The 16,951-nt window shown below is 36.0% G+C and overlaps 1 protein-coding gene across 1 annotated transcript; it reads right to left on the bottom strand.

Moving 5' to 3' along the window:
- Window positions 1–4,132: 4,132 nt before the first annotated feature.
- Window positions 4,133–5,001, bottom strand: LOC120110403. Its single transcript, XM_039125225.1, has 3 exons — window positions 4,530–5,001; window positions 4,201–4,450; window positions 4,133–4,150 (listed from the first exon to the last, which is right to left on the bottom strand). The coding sequence occupies exons 1-3, from the start codon at window positions 4,952–4,954 to the stop codon at window positions 4,133–4,135; spliced, it is 693 nt and encodes a 230-aa protein (XP_038981153.1). The 5' UTR covers window positions 4,955–5,001.
- Between the last annotated feature and the right edge of the window lie 11,950 nt (window positions 5,002–16,951).

The following is a 16,951-nucleotide window of genomic DNA, read 5'->3' as shown; positions in this document are numbered from 1 at the left end:
ATGAGGGCGGAAAACCCTAGAACAAAACCAAAGATCTTACCCTCCCGATTAACAGCAAAAATAGGGCAGTGGCGGTCAATAACATCGTTCCAGATAGTTCTTGACTGAGATTTCCCAAAGTACATCAGATCGAAGTGGATCAAGAATGGATCCAGATAAAACGAGGGTTTCAGTTCGAGCTTTTACCCCATGGTACTGGCCCGCCTTGCTCATTGGCACGATGTCTCCCGGCCTGTAAGCGAGCGAGATCGAGAGCAGAGACGAGATCCAGAAGAAGAAGAGGCAACGAACTGGAAGAGCTCTTCGATCGCCGGCCATGGCCAAGACTCGGACACGAGCTTTTGGGGGGAGGAAAAGGAGGGAGGAGGGAGGAGGAGAGGAGGTCGCTTGGCGCCAGAGAGGAGGGTGAAGGACGGGACAAGGGTCGGCGCCGGAGACAAGGGAGGAGGAGGGGACAAGGGTCAGCTAGCTCTATTAGGGCTTGATCGATCGAGGATAGAGGGAGAAGGGGGGGCGGCCACGGATTTTGATGAGATTTGGTTTTCAACGACGCGCATAAGCATCGTCTTATCCCAAACTCTACAACGACACTAATAAGCGTCGTAATTAGCTGACGCTTTTTACAAGCGTCGGCTATTTTCGGCGGTAATTGGAAAATTGCCGACGCTTGGAACAAGCGTTGGCAAAAAAGCATCGTTAAAACCCATATTTCCTGTAGTGCAACCAAACTATAAAAAAATATAAAATATATAAGTAAATCTACTTCATCCTATTAGCTTAAGCTTTTAAGGCAAGTGGTGATTTTAACACAAACTATCTGATCGAACTCATGCAAGCCCACGATGCTGGAACCAGAGTGGAGCCGCCCAATCTCCTCGAGGACGTGGTAACGAGATCAGTTCTTGCAGGTACTGACGACCATGCCGTCGAGATCGCCTGCTCGGAACCCGTGACAGAGCTGGACGGTCAGCACGAAGGTCACCACTATCCATCGCTGGCCAAGGCCCAGCGGATGAGCTTCCGAAAAACAACAAAGGAAGAAGAGACAAGGAGAGGCAGTCCTTGCACTACAAAAGAAGGAATAACTCCCGACGCTTTTTTTTGTCTCTACCGACGCTTATAAGCGTCGGCGAATTCCAAGCCCACGCTTCCCAAAGCGTGGCTCCGACGTCGGGCAGGTGGGTGTGGATCGGGTTTAACCCGACGCGTTTAAAAAGCGTCGTTGGTCTATGCCGACGCTTTTAAGCGTCGTTCCTTTTATCATACTCCGACGCTTAAAAGCGTCGTTAAATGCTACGATGTATCAAGAGTCAACGGCATCATCATCTCTACGAGTAGATGAAGTATCAGCAACCTACAAGAAAAAAATACTTTAGAAACTAAAAATACGAAAGTCATCACGCTCATACAAGAATACATTATAATTATATAAAATATTCAAATATATTTATTTATGTACCGGAGGAGCAAATCTCTGCAAAAAAGATGAAATATGGTCAAGCTGATCCTGCAAAGATTGTATCTTCAACTCTTGGCTCTGCTTCAACTCCGTCATATCAGTCATATGACTCTGCCTCATCTCCTCTATCCTTGTCTCATATGACTGCTTTAACTGTGCCATCTCTGTCTTCAAACTACAAACCTCTGCAGTGCTAGTACCTTGTCTGGCATCTTGCGTATATCGGCTCACTGCAGACAGCTGAGTGGGGGTAACTCCGACACCGTAACCCCTCACGCGTCCATAACATTCTGGGCCCATCAATTCTGCATAGACCTGAGCCTCGACGCGACTGGCCGCGTCGGATGATGATGACTCCCCGACGCACTCTGAAATGAGATTTGTAGCTCTTTCCTATATCTCTCTCAAAAAAATAAACAGTCACATTAATAATTTAAAGGAAGTAAAATTAATAAAATAATTATGATCAAATAAAAAATGAATACATACAACTATATCTCTCGACTCGTCCCTGACAAAGCTGCCATCTCGGTGAGTGTGGGTCATCTTATAAAACTCTACCTCACCAGGCTCCCTTCCATGCTCTACTATCTACACATACGGAAAGTATATTGCCAAACTATATATCATGATACGTGCTATATGTTAGTAGAGTTTCAAATAGTTTCAAACAAACTTACGAATTCATTTCTACGTCTCGCATAACTCTTCGAGCCTGAAGTATGAGGAACTGTTTGAGATGCTCGTGCAGCTCTACCAATATTAGAATATGTCTGCCAAAATAAAAGCACACAGTATAATATTATTCAATGTATATATTTGCAATCTATATTAGTAATAAAGATAATAGAAGATATTGAAACAATATACGTGACCTGTCCTCTTTCAGAAAATCAGTAGTGAACAAGCTCCCTCCACTGCTGAGGGTATACATCAGGAGGAGTCACACGAGCAACCTCCTCCTCTGTCATACCCTCGCGCTTGAAGTCCGTCTTCAATTTTGCTTTATATTCTTTCCATTTGCGGTTGAGGGACTTTAGCACCCAATCATGGCTCTCTGGAGGGAGTACAAACTTACCCTACAACAAGGTACAGAATGTTATAATAATATTAAAACTCTAAAATAAAATTATGGTACAAAGCAAATTAACATACAGAAGGTGTCGAATTAAAAAGAATAAATTCAATTCATTACCTCTATAAGTTTAAGAAGCTCAACCTTATACGAAGGAAGCATGTCATTCCACTTCGTATAGTTGAGCGGACACAGCTGACCCTTGCGTGCAACCGATCCTAAAAAGCTTGATAGTAGACTTCCAGCTCTATTGATGGGCTGCCCCAATTCGTTGCATCGGATGATGATCTTCTCACCCGGAGGAAGCTTCCACACATCCTTTGCTTGAGTGGGTCCCCGTCTCGTCCTCACCGTCCCATGTCCATCTATTAAAATTAAATAAAATATGTCTTAAAAAGTTGAAGACAAATATGAACATAAAATATGAACTTTAAATCGAATTACCCTGGATCCGGAGCTCATCCTCCGGACAATCAGCAGGAGGCTCGCGCTGAGATCCTGACTCGTGCTGCTGGTGCTCATATGGCTGCTGGGACTGCAGGGACTGCTCAGAAGTAGATCCCATCTGAGAATGCTGGAACTCCACATCTCTAAATCGTCTCCCTCGGGGCATATTGTTACCTGGTATGCGCAAAAAAGAATCAATATTTGGTTAAATGATAAATTTATACTAAATAAAGGGCTAATAAAAGAGATTATAATAACTCATTCAACGTATGCTTCATAAATTGTACTTACCATTATGAAACTACATTCTCATTCAACATCCATCCTGATCAAACTCATTGGCGCATTTACTTCATCAGTTGGCACAACATTATAAGGCATACACTGAGTATAAGTATCATCGTCCTCCTCTTCCAACCTTTTTCCCATATCATACAAGTCCCTAGGTTTCGTCTTAATAACGAGAGACCAATTTTTATCTTTTGAGTCTTGCACAAAAAATACTTGTCGAGCTTGAGATGAAAAAACAAATGGATCATCTTTCAATAACACACCAGTATGTATCAACCTTGAAAAATTTACAAGTGTGAATCCATTTATGTCTTGCCTCAAACCTCTAGGTGAGTTTATATCCACCCAATCACATCGAAATAATACTACCTTAAAATTTTCATAATAATCTAGCTCATAAATATCTGTTAGAGCACCATAATAATTTTTCCCATCCGCCTCAACCATAACCCCACTATTTTGGGTTTTTCTAAATTTCTCACGCTCTTTAGGATGAAATTTAAAACCATTTTTAATCAACCCACCATATCTGTTGACAATATTATTCGGACCTCGAGCAATGACTATTAACTCCTCGGAACAATTCCTCTCCATCATCATTGGTACCTAAAAAGAATTATAGAAGTAATGATTAATTTCTCTCTACAAAATTTAAAAAAAAGCTTAATATATTAGACATCTAACCTGTTTGAAAAGCCATTCTGGAAATAACTCAACCAACCATCGTTGCTCAATCCTTGGTGTAGGACAAATGTTATGATTGAGACTTCGCTGAGCTATTAAAAATTCTCTGCACGATCAGAAAATCATTAATTAAAAGCCAATATTACATTCTTCTGACATGACAGTAAATTTAGATTTCAATTAACCGTACTAACCTGCGAGACTCGGATATTATATCACTATGAAGTAAGACATAGCGATGTGCCTGTGCCAACGATTTCTGGTCAAGAACAACACTTTCAACTTTTTCCAAAACTCTTCCGCCAGATGAGAACTTGTAAACATCTGCATTCTCTATGATATCACAATTCCTTTGAGGTCGATTGAAAACCGTTTCAACACCTTCAAGATATCTCGAACAAAATGTCAAACACTCCTCAGCAATATATCCTTCAGCAATCGAGCCCTCGGGATAGGCTCGATTGCGTACATAATCTTTCAAGCGCATAAGAAACCTTCAACAATAAATTTTTAAAATAAATATCAAAATCAAACTGATTATTAAATAATTATATTAGAGTTTAGAAAAATCACCTCTCAATAGGATACATCCATCGGTAGTGAACCGGGCCACCAAGTTTAGCTTCCGCCGCTAAGTGAATGAGTAGATGAACCATAATAGTAAAAAACCCAGGAGGAAAGATCTTTTCCATATTGCATAGTGTAAGTGCAATTTTAGACTCCAATTGATCAAGCTCCTTAGGATCAAGAACTTTGGAACATAATGCCTTAAAGAATGATGATAATTGAGAAACAATTGCAAAAACTTGTTTCGGTGTTGACGATCTTAAAGCTAATGGAAAGATATCTTGCATCAAAATGTGACAATCGTGACTTTTAAGATTTGAAAGTTTTCGCTCTTTGAGATTTACGCATCGTGAAATATTCGATGAGTACCCATCAGGAACCTTCAAATTTTTCAGAACTGTCAGAAAAAGATCTTTCTCTTGAGTAGACATTGTATAACATGCAGGAGGTATATAAAATTTATCATTGGCAAGCTCTGTCGGATGAAGCTCTTGTCGTATGCCCATATCTTTCAAATCAAGACGCGCTTTCAAGTTGTCTTTAGTCTTTCCATCAAGATTTAACAATGTTCCAATTAAGTTATCACAAACATTCTTTTCTATGTGCATGACATCAAGATTATGTCGAAGAAGATTATACTCCCAATAAGGTAAATCAAAAAAAATACTCCTTTTTTTCCATAACTGTTTCTATGTAGAAGCAACCAATGTGTCATCATCATTTTCTTGTCCATATGCATTGTCATCATTCTCAAAAAAGTTAGCATCCTCTAAAATCTCTGATATTAACCCTTCATTTAATGAGCTACCAACATCCTCCCTTCCCCTCTTCTTTAAACATTTGGAGACCTTACCAGGTATGTAATTTGTGCCATGCATTTGTCTAAGAACTTCGGTACCAGTTGGTGGAATAGGGGCAGAACGCAACTCTGTGGTACTATCAAACAGATCATTCTGAAATCGAAATGGATGGTTTGGTTCTAACCATCGACGATGGCCCATATAATAGAACTTTCCTCCATTTTTTAACCAATATGAATGGGTTGAATCTCCACAAGAAGGACATGCAATACGCCCCTTAGTGCTCCAACCGGATAAATTAGCATATGCAGGAAAATCATTAATAGTCCATATAAGAGCTGCACGCAATTTGAATGTTTGACCAGTAAAAGCATCAAATGCATCAATACCCTCCCATAACTGTTTCAATTCCTCTATTAAAGGCTGCAAAAAAACATCAATATCATTACCTGGGCCCTTATCACCTAGAATAACCATTGACAAAATGAGTGAAGACTTTTTCATACACATCCATGGAGGTAAATTATATGGAACCAAAACAACCGGCCAAGTGCTATATGTAGAACTCATAGTTCGAAAGGGATTAAACCCATCAGTAGCCAAACCCAGTCTGACACTGCGAGCATCAGAAGCAAATTCGGGATGCCTATCATCAAATGCTTTCCATGCGGGACTATCCGCTGGGTGTCGTAACATTCCATCCTTTGTACGGCCTTCGTCATGCCATCTCATCGAGGAAGCCATCTTCGGTGATGCAAACATCCTTTTCAATCTTGGTATAAGAGGAAAATACCTCAAAATTTTAGCCGGTTTTTTCTTAGTCGGTGCAGCATCCACTTCAGTCAACGAATCATTCTCGTCATCTTTATGTTTTTCCCATCGTGGGGTTCCACATATTCGGCACAACTCTTGGTTCCTATTTTCACCACGATATAAAATGCAGTCATTCGGACAACTGTGTATCTTCTCATATCCAAGGTCCAACTCTTTTATCAGTTTTTTGGCTTCATATGAAGATGATGGCAGAGTAACACCTTCCGGAAATGCATCCTTTAATAATTGAAGAAGCATGGTAAAAGACTTGCTGGACCACCCATTCAAATATTTCAAATGTAATAAATGCAGAAGAAAAGAAATCTTCGTAAAATTCTTACAACCCGGATACAGTTCTTGATCACAATCTTTCACTAAGTTATCATAATGAGCTGTGTCATCAGCATGTATAGATTCCTCAACATGCATGGACTGATCAATAACTGCATGCTCATCTTCTCCTACAGTTCTGATATTATGTCCAAGAGCATCTCTAAGTAGGCCCCTTATATCATCTTCTTCTACAGAATTTTGTTCCGTGTCACTACATCCAAAATTGAAGGTGTCTTCTAGATCGGAGGGTTGGTTACATGAAGGTATGAACTCTCCATGGAGTACCCATTCAGTATAACCCTTTAGAAAACCATTCCATACCAAATGTTCTTCAACAATTTTTGGATCAAGAGCAGAACCGTTTACACATTTTTGACATGGACATAAAATTTTTCCATTCATATTAGATTTCTCAAAGGCAAACTTAATGAAATTCCGAACTCCATCCAAATATTCAGCACTAGATCTTAACTTATTTATCCAACTTTTGTCCATTCTATTAGAATACCGATTGAACTGCAGTTCATATAAAAAAGATAAACACTATTAAAAGGATGGACTACATATAAATTGCATGAAGAAAAGCATGTGACACTTACTATAACCTCACAATATATTGCATGACATTCAAAATACAAAAATAATGCGCTGTAATCATTCTCAAAACAAAACCATAGCTTGTTAAGAAACCTACCTTACAATTTAGACAATTTTGAAGGTTCCTTGGATCCCAGTTTTGAAATCCAGGTCAGAAGATACTAATTGAATCAATATTGGCAAACATCTACTATCACGAGTTGATCAATTCCCATACACATATGTAGTTTCATAGGAGCCTAAAGTTGATTTTATCATTTCTCATAAGGGTAAGTGCACCAATCCAAGATATTACGAATCAAGATCTAATATGCATAAGGGCAAGTGATGACCCAAAGATTGATTCATAGATTGATTTTGATGATCACAAAACCTTGAAGTATAGATACTAATGTTTATGTTGCAAGGAGAAAGATATTTATTTTGCAAGGAACATAGCAAGTTGGGAGAACACAAGAAGGCCTCCAAAGCTCTCAAGTTGGAAGAAAGCTACAATTTATTGGCCCAAGCTTAAAGTTCAAAGGATTCAAATTGGAGGAGTAAAATCAAAGAAAAAAATTCAAAAGAATAGTCTTCGAGTCGACTCCTGAGGAATTCGAGTCGACTCCAATGTTTACCGAGTCGACTCCGGGGAAGTATGAGTCGACTCCTAGGAGTCACAGGCAGAAAAGTCAGAGAGCAGTTTTCGGGTCTGAGATTCGAGTCGACTCCAGTGGAACGCGAGTCGACTCCGATGGTTGGTAGGTCGACTCCAAAGAAAGCAAGAGTCGACTCTCAGCGGAACACAAGGAAAAAGTCAGAGAGCATTTCATGGACTCTGAGATTCGAGTCGACTTCCGCAATACACGAGTCGACTCCGAGACTGCGCGACCATCAACAGACAGAAGATCAAGTTACTGCCTCTGAGATACGAGTCGACTCCCAGACAGCTCGAGTCGACTCCACGATAGCTTCACGTCAAAAGGCAGAAGACCAACTTTCAGAAACTGAGAGCCGAGTCGACTCCGAGGAAGTTCGAGTCGACTCCAAGACTGGATGAGCCAAAAGACAGAGGATCGGGAGTTCGGGCTCTGAGATTCGAGTCGACTCCCAGGACAGTCGAGTCGACTCGAGAGGACAAAATTCAAAATTGGATCCACGGACTTTAGTGGATGAGCTGACTCCGAAATTGCCAGGTCAGCTCCAGAAGTTGGCGAGTCGACTCCAGGTTAAGCCGAGTCGACTCCCAGTCAAGGCATGCACTTTAATTCAAATTTGGAACAGTGGCCGAGTCGTCTCCAGTAAAGCACGAGCCGACTCCTGCAACAGGCGAGTCGACTCCTGATCGCGCGAGTCGACTCCGATCCCAACGGTAATATTGTCAGGAAGTGCAGACTGTGTCCAACGGCTCTATTTTTGTCTCTAACGGCTATATTCTTGTTTCCACGCCATCTAAAGCTATAAAAACAAGAAGAGAGCTAGGGGAGAAATCATGGAAGTGGGAGAGATCATTTAGGAAAGAGATTCCAAAGAGATTACAAGGGAAATCTCCCATAAGCACAAAAGGGCCATTCAAAGTGAAATAGAGAGAAGAAGAGCATCCAAGAGAATCCCAAAGCTTCCTCTCCATCCGTGTGCTGCCTCAGGGATCCTCTACTTCATGCCAAATCAGAGGAGGATCAAGTAAAGAAGAAGCCGAGCTCCTCCATCTTCAAAACTCGTTTGAGGGCTTCTCTTTACTCTATTTGTTTATATTGTCATATTTGCTTGTTTAAGAAGCTTTGTTTTGTTTTATACTTTGTTTTAATATCTTGTAACTTGATTCAATCAAGGGATTGAATCAAGGGGTTAAGGTTTGTTGGTGAGCCAAAGAAAAACCAACGGTGTTAAGGTTTGTTGGTGAGCCAAAGAAAAACCAACGGTGTTAAGGTTTGTTGGTGAGCCAAAGAAAAACCAACGGTATTAAGGTTTATTGGTGAGCCAAAGGGAAAACCAACGGTGATAGGTTTGTTGGTGAGCCGAGAGTAAAACCAACGTGTAAGGGTTTGATTGTGATCCCGGAAAAACAATCGGGGAGGTTCTAGTCGGTGAGCCTGGAAAAACCGACCGAGTTCGTTGTGCGCTCGTAAAACAACAAGTTGGGTTGTGAGCTTGTAAAACAACCGGCTGTAATCGGTAGGATTATAGTAAAATTCCCAAGAGGTCTTGGGGAGTGGATGTAGGTGCTGGGTGCACCGAACCACTATATGTCCTTTGTGTTTGTAATGCCTCTAGTTATTGTCTAACTAACACACTTACTTATTTAGATAAATTGCTTGCTTAATTCTTATCCGCACATCCTTTAGTTGCAAGCATATTTAATCAAGTCGAAGTCTATACATCAAACCCTTGCTAAGTTTAACTTTCACTGTGCATCTATACAACTTAGCATAGTTAATCAAAAAGTTTTAGAAGTAGCATAAAAGTTTTAAAAGACCCAATTCACCCCCCCTCTTGGGTTGTATCTACTGGGCAACAAGTGGTATCAGAGCAGGTGCTCTAAGTTTAATCATTGATCTCACGATCAAGAGCCAAAGATCATGACAACTCAAATAGATAGTTTTCTAGGAGAAGGACAATCAATTAATACACCTCCACCATTTAATGGCATAAACTATACACATTGGAAAATACGCATGCGCATCTTTATTCAATCACAAAACTATTACTTATGGAAAATCATAATAAATGATCTTCACATACTCTCTCAAACTTTTAATGAAAAGGACTTAGCACAATTGAATGCTGATGCTATGAACATATTATATTGTGCTATTCAAGAAACAAAGTTTAATGAAATTTCTGCATGCTTATCTGCTAAGGAGATCTGGGATACTTTAAAAAATATTTATGATAAATCTCAGATTAGCTCTCATGTGCTTCAATTACATTCTAGCAATGAGACTGCAGAAAAAGGTGTTGAATCTCCCACCTCAGTCGAGTCGACTCCAAGTATTTCAGAGTCGACCCTCAAGATAACCGAGTCGACTCCAATAAGGTCCGAGTCGACTCCGAGGCAAATCAGCTTCCTAAAGACAAAGAAAAAGAGGAAGCAAGAAGAAAGGAAGAAAGAGATAAAAAGAAAGAAAGCCTTGACCAAGAAAGAGTCAAGCCAGAAAATAAAAGTTAGGAGCAACAATGATGATATTAGCTCCAAGAAACTACAAAAGGTAACGGACTTGTGCTTTATGGCACAGGAACACAAGGTAAAATCTGAATCTACTTTTACCTCAAATGATTTTCAAGACGAATTCTCTTATGATGAATTATTAAATGCTTTTCACGATTTGTATAGTGAATGTAGAAAATTAGCTGTAAAGAATAAAAATCTTAAGAAACTAAATCTGAAAATTTCAAAAGAAAGAAATTCTAATGATGAAATACAAGAGAAACTAAATTCTGAAAATGAAAGCTTAAGGTCATTTTCAGAAGAATTAATTCAGAAAAATCATAGCTTAATTAGAGAAAATCAAAACTTAAGTAAAGAAATTAATCAATTAAAATCTTTTATTAACAAATTCACCGTAAGCTCAGAACGATTGAAAATGATGTTTGAAAGCCAATATGTTGCTTATGATAAATCAAAACTTGGCTTGACTCCTTTACTTAACAATAAACCTCTAGAGAAAAAGGTTATCAATTCACCATGCAAACCATTAAATAAGATAACTTATCTCAAACATAAAAAGAATGGGAATAACAACTTTACCTATCGTTCTAGTATAATTAAATCAAATGGTAAAGTTATTACTATTAAACAGATATGGGTTCCAAAAGGAACCATATGTCCTAACTCTCAAGGACTCAAGCAAGCTTGGGTACCCAAAATGAGAAAATGAGGATGTACACATAGGTGTACCAAGGTACCTATGGAACATAAAGAAACTTAAAAAGTTATTAACAAAAAAAAAATAATAATGAAATCAGTAATTCTTGCATCTCATCATTATTTGTGCTTTAGTATTTGATATGATTTGCTAGTAGTGATCAATTTTGTGATATAGAAAATACTTTTGGAAATATAATCAAATCATTTCATTTTACTCACTAGTGGATAAGGTGCTAAATGATTAATCAACTTATTAAGAATAACTCTATGAATTCTCTATATGCTTGATTGAGAGTTTTTATCTATGGCATTATTGTTTATTGATCATAGATATGATAATGTGTACTTGGTATGCTTTTGAATATATGCACTATGAATACCAAGATTAAAGAAACCATATTTGGCATATGAAATCAGCTCATGCTAGTATGTACTTAATCTCAAAAGACCTTGCCATAGGCTTACTTAGATTATCCTCTTAAAGGTCAAAGTTTTACTATGCATGCTAACTAAGAAAACAAACAAAAATAATTTCTAAATCTAGAGATGTTGTTTCCAACACTAATTTTTTCAAAAGCTTACATTGGATTTATTCTTGAAAAATAAAACTGAAGTATTTTTCTGTATTTACTAAATCTTGTAAAAGTGGTTCAAATGATAAAGGTTTCCAAACTGTGAAGATAAAGAGTATCATGGCACAGTGTTGAAAACCAAAATCCCGATAAAGGTTATACAGAAAATAATATTAAATCCAATGATTTCAGCACCAAGGACACCATAAGCAAAATAGGATTAATAGAATTCTTGAAGAAATAAAAAAGACAATTATGTATGATAGTCATCTACTTAAATAATTTTTAAAAGACTATCATCACTGCTTGTCATACATATGATTTCTATTTTTGATGAAAATTTTGATCTTCTGAAAAATGGAAAATGAACCATTGCATATCTTTCATATTTTTCAGTCGTACATGTTATTATGAAAATAATGCCAAATCTGATAAAGATACTTCTATCCTTGGATATCATTCATCAAGCAATGCATATAGAACATTCATGAAAAATTCTAGTTGTAGAAGTATCAATTCATTTTATTCTTTATGAGACTAATGATTTATTATCAAAATACTAAAATCAAATTATATGGTTAATCTTTTACATATGCACTTAATGAAGAAAAATTGGTGACTACTAAAAGATTCAATCAAGAAAAGATGAATTAGATCTTGATGAAATTCTTGCATGATTAGAAGTAAAGATCACCATTATCATTTGCTTGCTTTATGAGCTTTATATTCTGTCAAATGAATGTGTAGAATATACGTCTATGTGGTTATTTCATTTAAAAAAAAAATCTATGTAAAATAACCACCTTATTTGAAAACACTCATTACCAATATGATAAAGCAATATGTGATTTGGAACAAGCATCAAAAGCATGATAGAATAATTATTTCATCATACACCTAATAGACCAGATTGTGTGATCATTATGTGCCCTTATGCAAGACTTCAATCTAACTCTAATGAATCATATTTTATTGATAACAAATAAATAATAATCTGAATTTTGATAGAAACAAATGTTTAAGATAAATTGATTAAAACATAGTTAACATATCTTATTGATAATTATCTTAAGCAAATAGAATCTAAACTAAATTGACTTAAACTATCTTGGTTAATGAATCTATCTCTTTAGTTCAAATGATATGTGCTTGCTTATATTTAGGCAATCTCTTGAGTAAAGTGACTCAACATGCAACTATTGTCATATCTTATATTGAGTCATCTAGTTAAAAAAAATATATATGTTGGATGAATGCTTTGTATCTTAAAGAAACTAATGACCTTCCTTCAAGAAAGAAAAATGAGAAATTTCAACTTGAAGGATATCTTCATGTAAGATACACTAAACATTCACATGCAAACAAGAGAGAGGATCTTCTTCAGCCAAAAGTTCACACATAAGAAATCTAGTTTGGCTTGAAGAACATATAATGAATAGGTAATTTAGATACCTTTCTCACAAATTAGTTGAGCAAAGTCAGTAACTTAAATCTTATTATGGCATGATTAAATTCTTTAATTATTAATTTTTGATATCATGTCTATATGTGTATTGACTGACTTATACTTTTAGAAATTATTTCATGGTTTGCCCAAACTAAAATATATCTTTGCCTATGTCATAACCATGAAATACACAAGTATATGCTTAAAATGTTGATGTAAAATAACTTGTGAGAAGTTATGAAACCTTGAGCATAATGAAAATGTTGTTTGCATGATATACATATATATGATACGTAAGATTAATTCTCTATTCTGCTCTCTCATGAAAATTACTTGAGAATAACAAAAAGAGAGAGAGATAAAGAAAAGAAAATGGATATTATTCAAGAGAAGTAAAATCCAAGTAGAGGCAAACACTTCAACCTTAAGGAAAAGCAAAACAAACTTAATATATTCGACACATTTGTGAGACTTGTGTGAGCATTCTTTTGGAAGGGATAAAATTCATAATTAATTACACTTAAACAGGGAGGTTTTGAAGTAAACATTTTAACCTTTCTATATTGCTCATCATAGGGATGGTGCCAATGGGGAGGCTAGTGGTAGTACCCGGCACTATTTGACCCAACTATTCGGTGTAGGGCATATTAGGGACGGCACAAGAGGGAGGCTAGTGGTAGTACCTCGTGGCCCTTCCCAACTCCACCGGATAGGGAGCAAGTAGAGTATAGAACATAGGAAAGTTAAAAATGAAAGACAAAGTAAATGAAAGTATATAAGAAGAATCAAGTCAAATTTTTAATCACTTGAAAACACACTTTAAGGATGAAATCAGTGCAAAATTATATTTAAATAGGGGGAGTTTATTTGAAAAGAATTGATTTTGATCCTTGACATTCTTTTTCTTATTATTTTAATGCATGACTTAACACATAATATATTTTGCATGTGGCATGATGTCTTGAATTATGGGTTCTCAATATTTTTGTAATGCCTCATACTTGGACAATTTGATTGAATGTTTGAAATACTACATAACATCTTGTGTTTGGTTTTATTGAAAAGAAATTTCAGATTTGTCGTTCACAATCATCGTTAAAATCTGAAAGTTAAATAAATTTGTAAAAAGGAGAAGAGAAGGATATCTCTATTTAGGCAAAATGAATTGAGTTTGTTTTATCTTTCAACTTGCTTAACTTTGGTATATAATGTGCTAATTCATACCAAAACTTAAATTAAATACAAAGATTCTGAACATGCTCTTATATATTTGAAATATAAGTTTTCAATCGTAATGATTTAAGATGAGCTATAATGTGGAAGATACATATCTCAAATTATGACCTTGAAAGGCTCTATTGAAAATCTTTATGAAATTCAGAATCTGATTTTGTATAAAAGCTTAAACTCATATGATTTCTAAATAAAATCTTAATATAAGAAAAATAGAATTAAAATTTTGATGCCTTGGTTGATTGCTCCGATACGCATCCGAAACATATCATTTCTTATCTTTAAAGTGTACTAATATTGGTCCAAATGATGTGTCTTTCGATGATTTTGATTGCAAACAAAAATTTCTAAATATATGATCTTATCTTGATATTAAAAAGATTTATTGTGTTTCATATATACATTGGTGAAAAACTATGATTAAGAAATTGAGTTCTATAAATATATATACCTCAATGATCATCTATATGTTTTTCTCTCCTACATTCTTAAAGACTTCCATCAGAATATATATATAGAGTGAATGATCTTAAAGCTAGAAATATTTCAGCTCACTCAAATGATTCTTAAAAGAAAGAAAATGTAAATGTTTTTGAAAGAAACTGAGCTACAAATGAATCATTTTCTGATTAATATTTCTATACATTTTCTCTAAGATTAGGAGAAAGCATAACTTGTGCTTAAAAGATTAAAAAGGGTGATTGCTATAAATTTTGAATAATTCTTGATCACTCTATATTCTCGATATCATAGAATTTCAGTTTTATTCACGCTTGTCATTAAAATCTGAAATTCAACAAAAGAAAAGAATGATTGAAGAGGAATGCATCTTTTGAGGGGGAGCTTTATATATCTTATCCTAAAGTTACTTTAATTTGATGCATACCTTGATTTTTATGGATTGATTTTGATGAACATCCTTATATTGCAATACATGCTTTAATTATAAGTTTATACCTTAAGATGAGTTCTATAAAGGTTGTCTTATCTCAAACCTTGAGTCTTATGAAAATAAGCTGAAACTTATAGAAAACATATTTTTGAGATTGACAATTTTATTGAACATTATCTACAAATTCTAAACTCTTAAAATGGAATGATCAATTAAGGGGGAGAAAGAAAATTTCAGAAGGAAAGATCTTATGGAACTTAATCGCATAAATCTATAACTAAAGGAGAGGGAAAGAATACTAAATGAAAAGTGATCCTAATACTCTCCAATATGTATCATCAGAAATTTAAATCTGAAAATCTTTATGATACACCTTGAGGCGTGTTATTTGGTTAGTATATCTCATGCATCACTCTTGAACCAAATTGCAAATTTTAAGAGCCTCTAATTTAATGAAAAAGGGAGAGAATAATGTGTTAAATTTTCTTGAGTATCTCTTAGAAAATCTATTTTTGAACTTCACTAATGAGTCCTAATTGGCTTGCTCTTTAGAACTTCAATTTTGTGCCAATTCATTATTTTATGTATCAAATTGTGCTTATTCTCTAAAGAAATAAAAGAAAGTCTTTAAAAGAGCTCTAAGATGTATCAAAAATTGCATGAATTCATATTTTGGTATTTGTGCCCCAATGCTCTTATTATCATAAAAAAAACTTTGAAGTCATGATCCAACATGATGATATGTTTTTCAAGTATATAAGTTTTGATCTTTTACTCTGAAAATCAATTAAATTGCTCTCATGTTGATAAAATACTTAATAGATTGGGCAAAAGTTCTTCAATGAACAAGCTTTCATACTTATTATTAAAGAGAGGTTAGATTTCCACTCATGTTTTTCCTTGAATATCATTTGTGGTACTTCTTGAATTAACCTAAGGAAGATTCCACCTACACTTGATTAGAAAACTATCTGTGGTATCAAATTAGAAAATCTCTTGAATTCACACTCGATGTGTTCTGCTCTGATCTTTGTGCTTAATGTTTCACTATCTTTTTGATGTTGTCAAAAAGGGGGAGAAATATCTAAGTATATGCTATATACCTCAGAATGCTTTATTACTTTGAATTGAATACAAATCAGCTTAAAATTTAAATATGTTAATTGTGTTAAGCTGATTAAATCTAAAGCATTATCATGAAGTATGTTTTTACATATATATGTTTTCTACTTCATGCAACTTAGCTATGTATTACTTCTAGAAATCAATATCTTTTATATTGCATATACTCCAAGTTTTGTCATCATCAAAAAGGGGGAGATTGATGACCCAAAGATTGATTCATAGATTGATTTTGATGATCACAAAACCTTGAAGTATAGATACTAATGTTTATGTTGCAAGGAGAAAGATATTTATTTTGCAAGGAACATAGCAAGTTGGGAGAACACAAGAAGGCCTCCAAAGCTCTCAAGTTGGAAGAAAGCTACAATTTATTGGCCCAAGCTTAAAGTTCAAAGGATTCAAATTGGAGGAGTAAAATCAAAGAAAAAAATTCAAAAGAATAGTCTTCGAGTCGACTCCTGAGGAATTCGAGTCGACTCCGGGGAAGTATGAGTCGACTCCTAGGAGTCACAGGCAGAAAAGTCAGAGAGCAGTTTTCGGGTCTGAGATTCGAGTCGACTCCAGTGGAACGCGAGTCGACTCCGATGGTTGGTAGGTCGACTCCAAAGAAAGCAAGAGTCGACTCTCAGCGGAACACAAGGAAAAAGTCAGAGAGCATTTCATGGACTCTGAGATTCGAGTCGACTCCCGCAATACACGAGTCGACTCCGAGACTGCGCGACCATCAACAGACAGAAGATCAAGTTACTGCCTCTGAGATTCGAGTCGA

The sequence above is a fragment of the Phoenix dactylifera genome, chromosome 4 (genome assembly GCF_009389715.1).
Source record: "Phoenix dactylifera cultivar Barhee BC4 chromosome 4, palm_55x_up_171113_PBpolish2nd_filt_p, whole genome shotgun sequence".
Taxonomy (NCBI): domain Eukaryota; kingdom Viridiplantae; phylum Streptophyta; class Magnoliopsida; order Arecales; family Arecaceae; genus Phoenix; species Phoenix dactylifera.
Note: the sequence above shows the minus strand (reverse complement) of the source record. Positions and strands in the feature narration are given on the sequence as shown.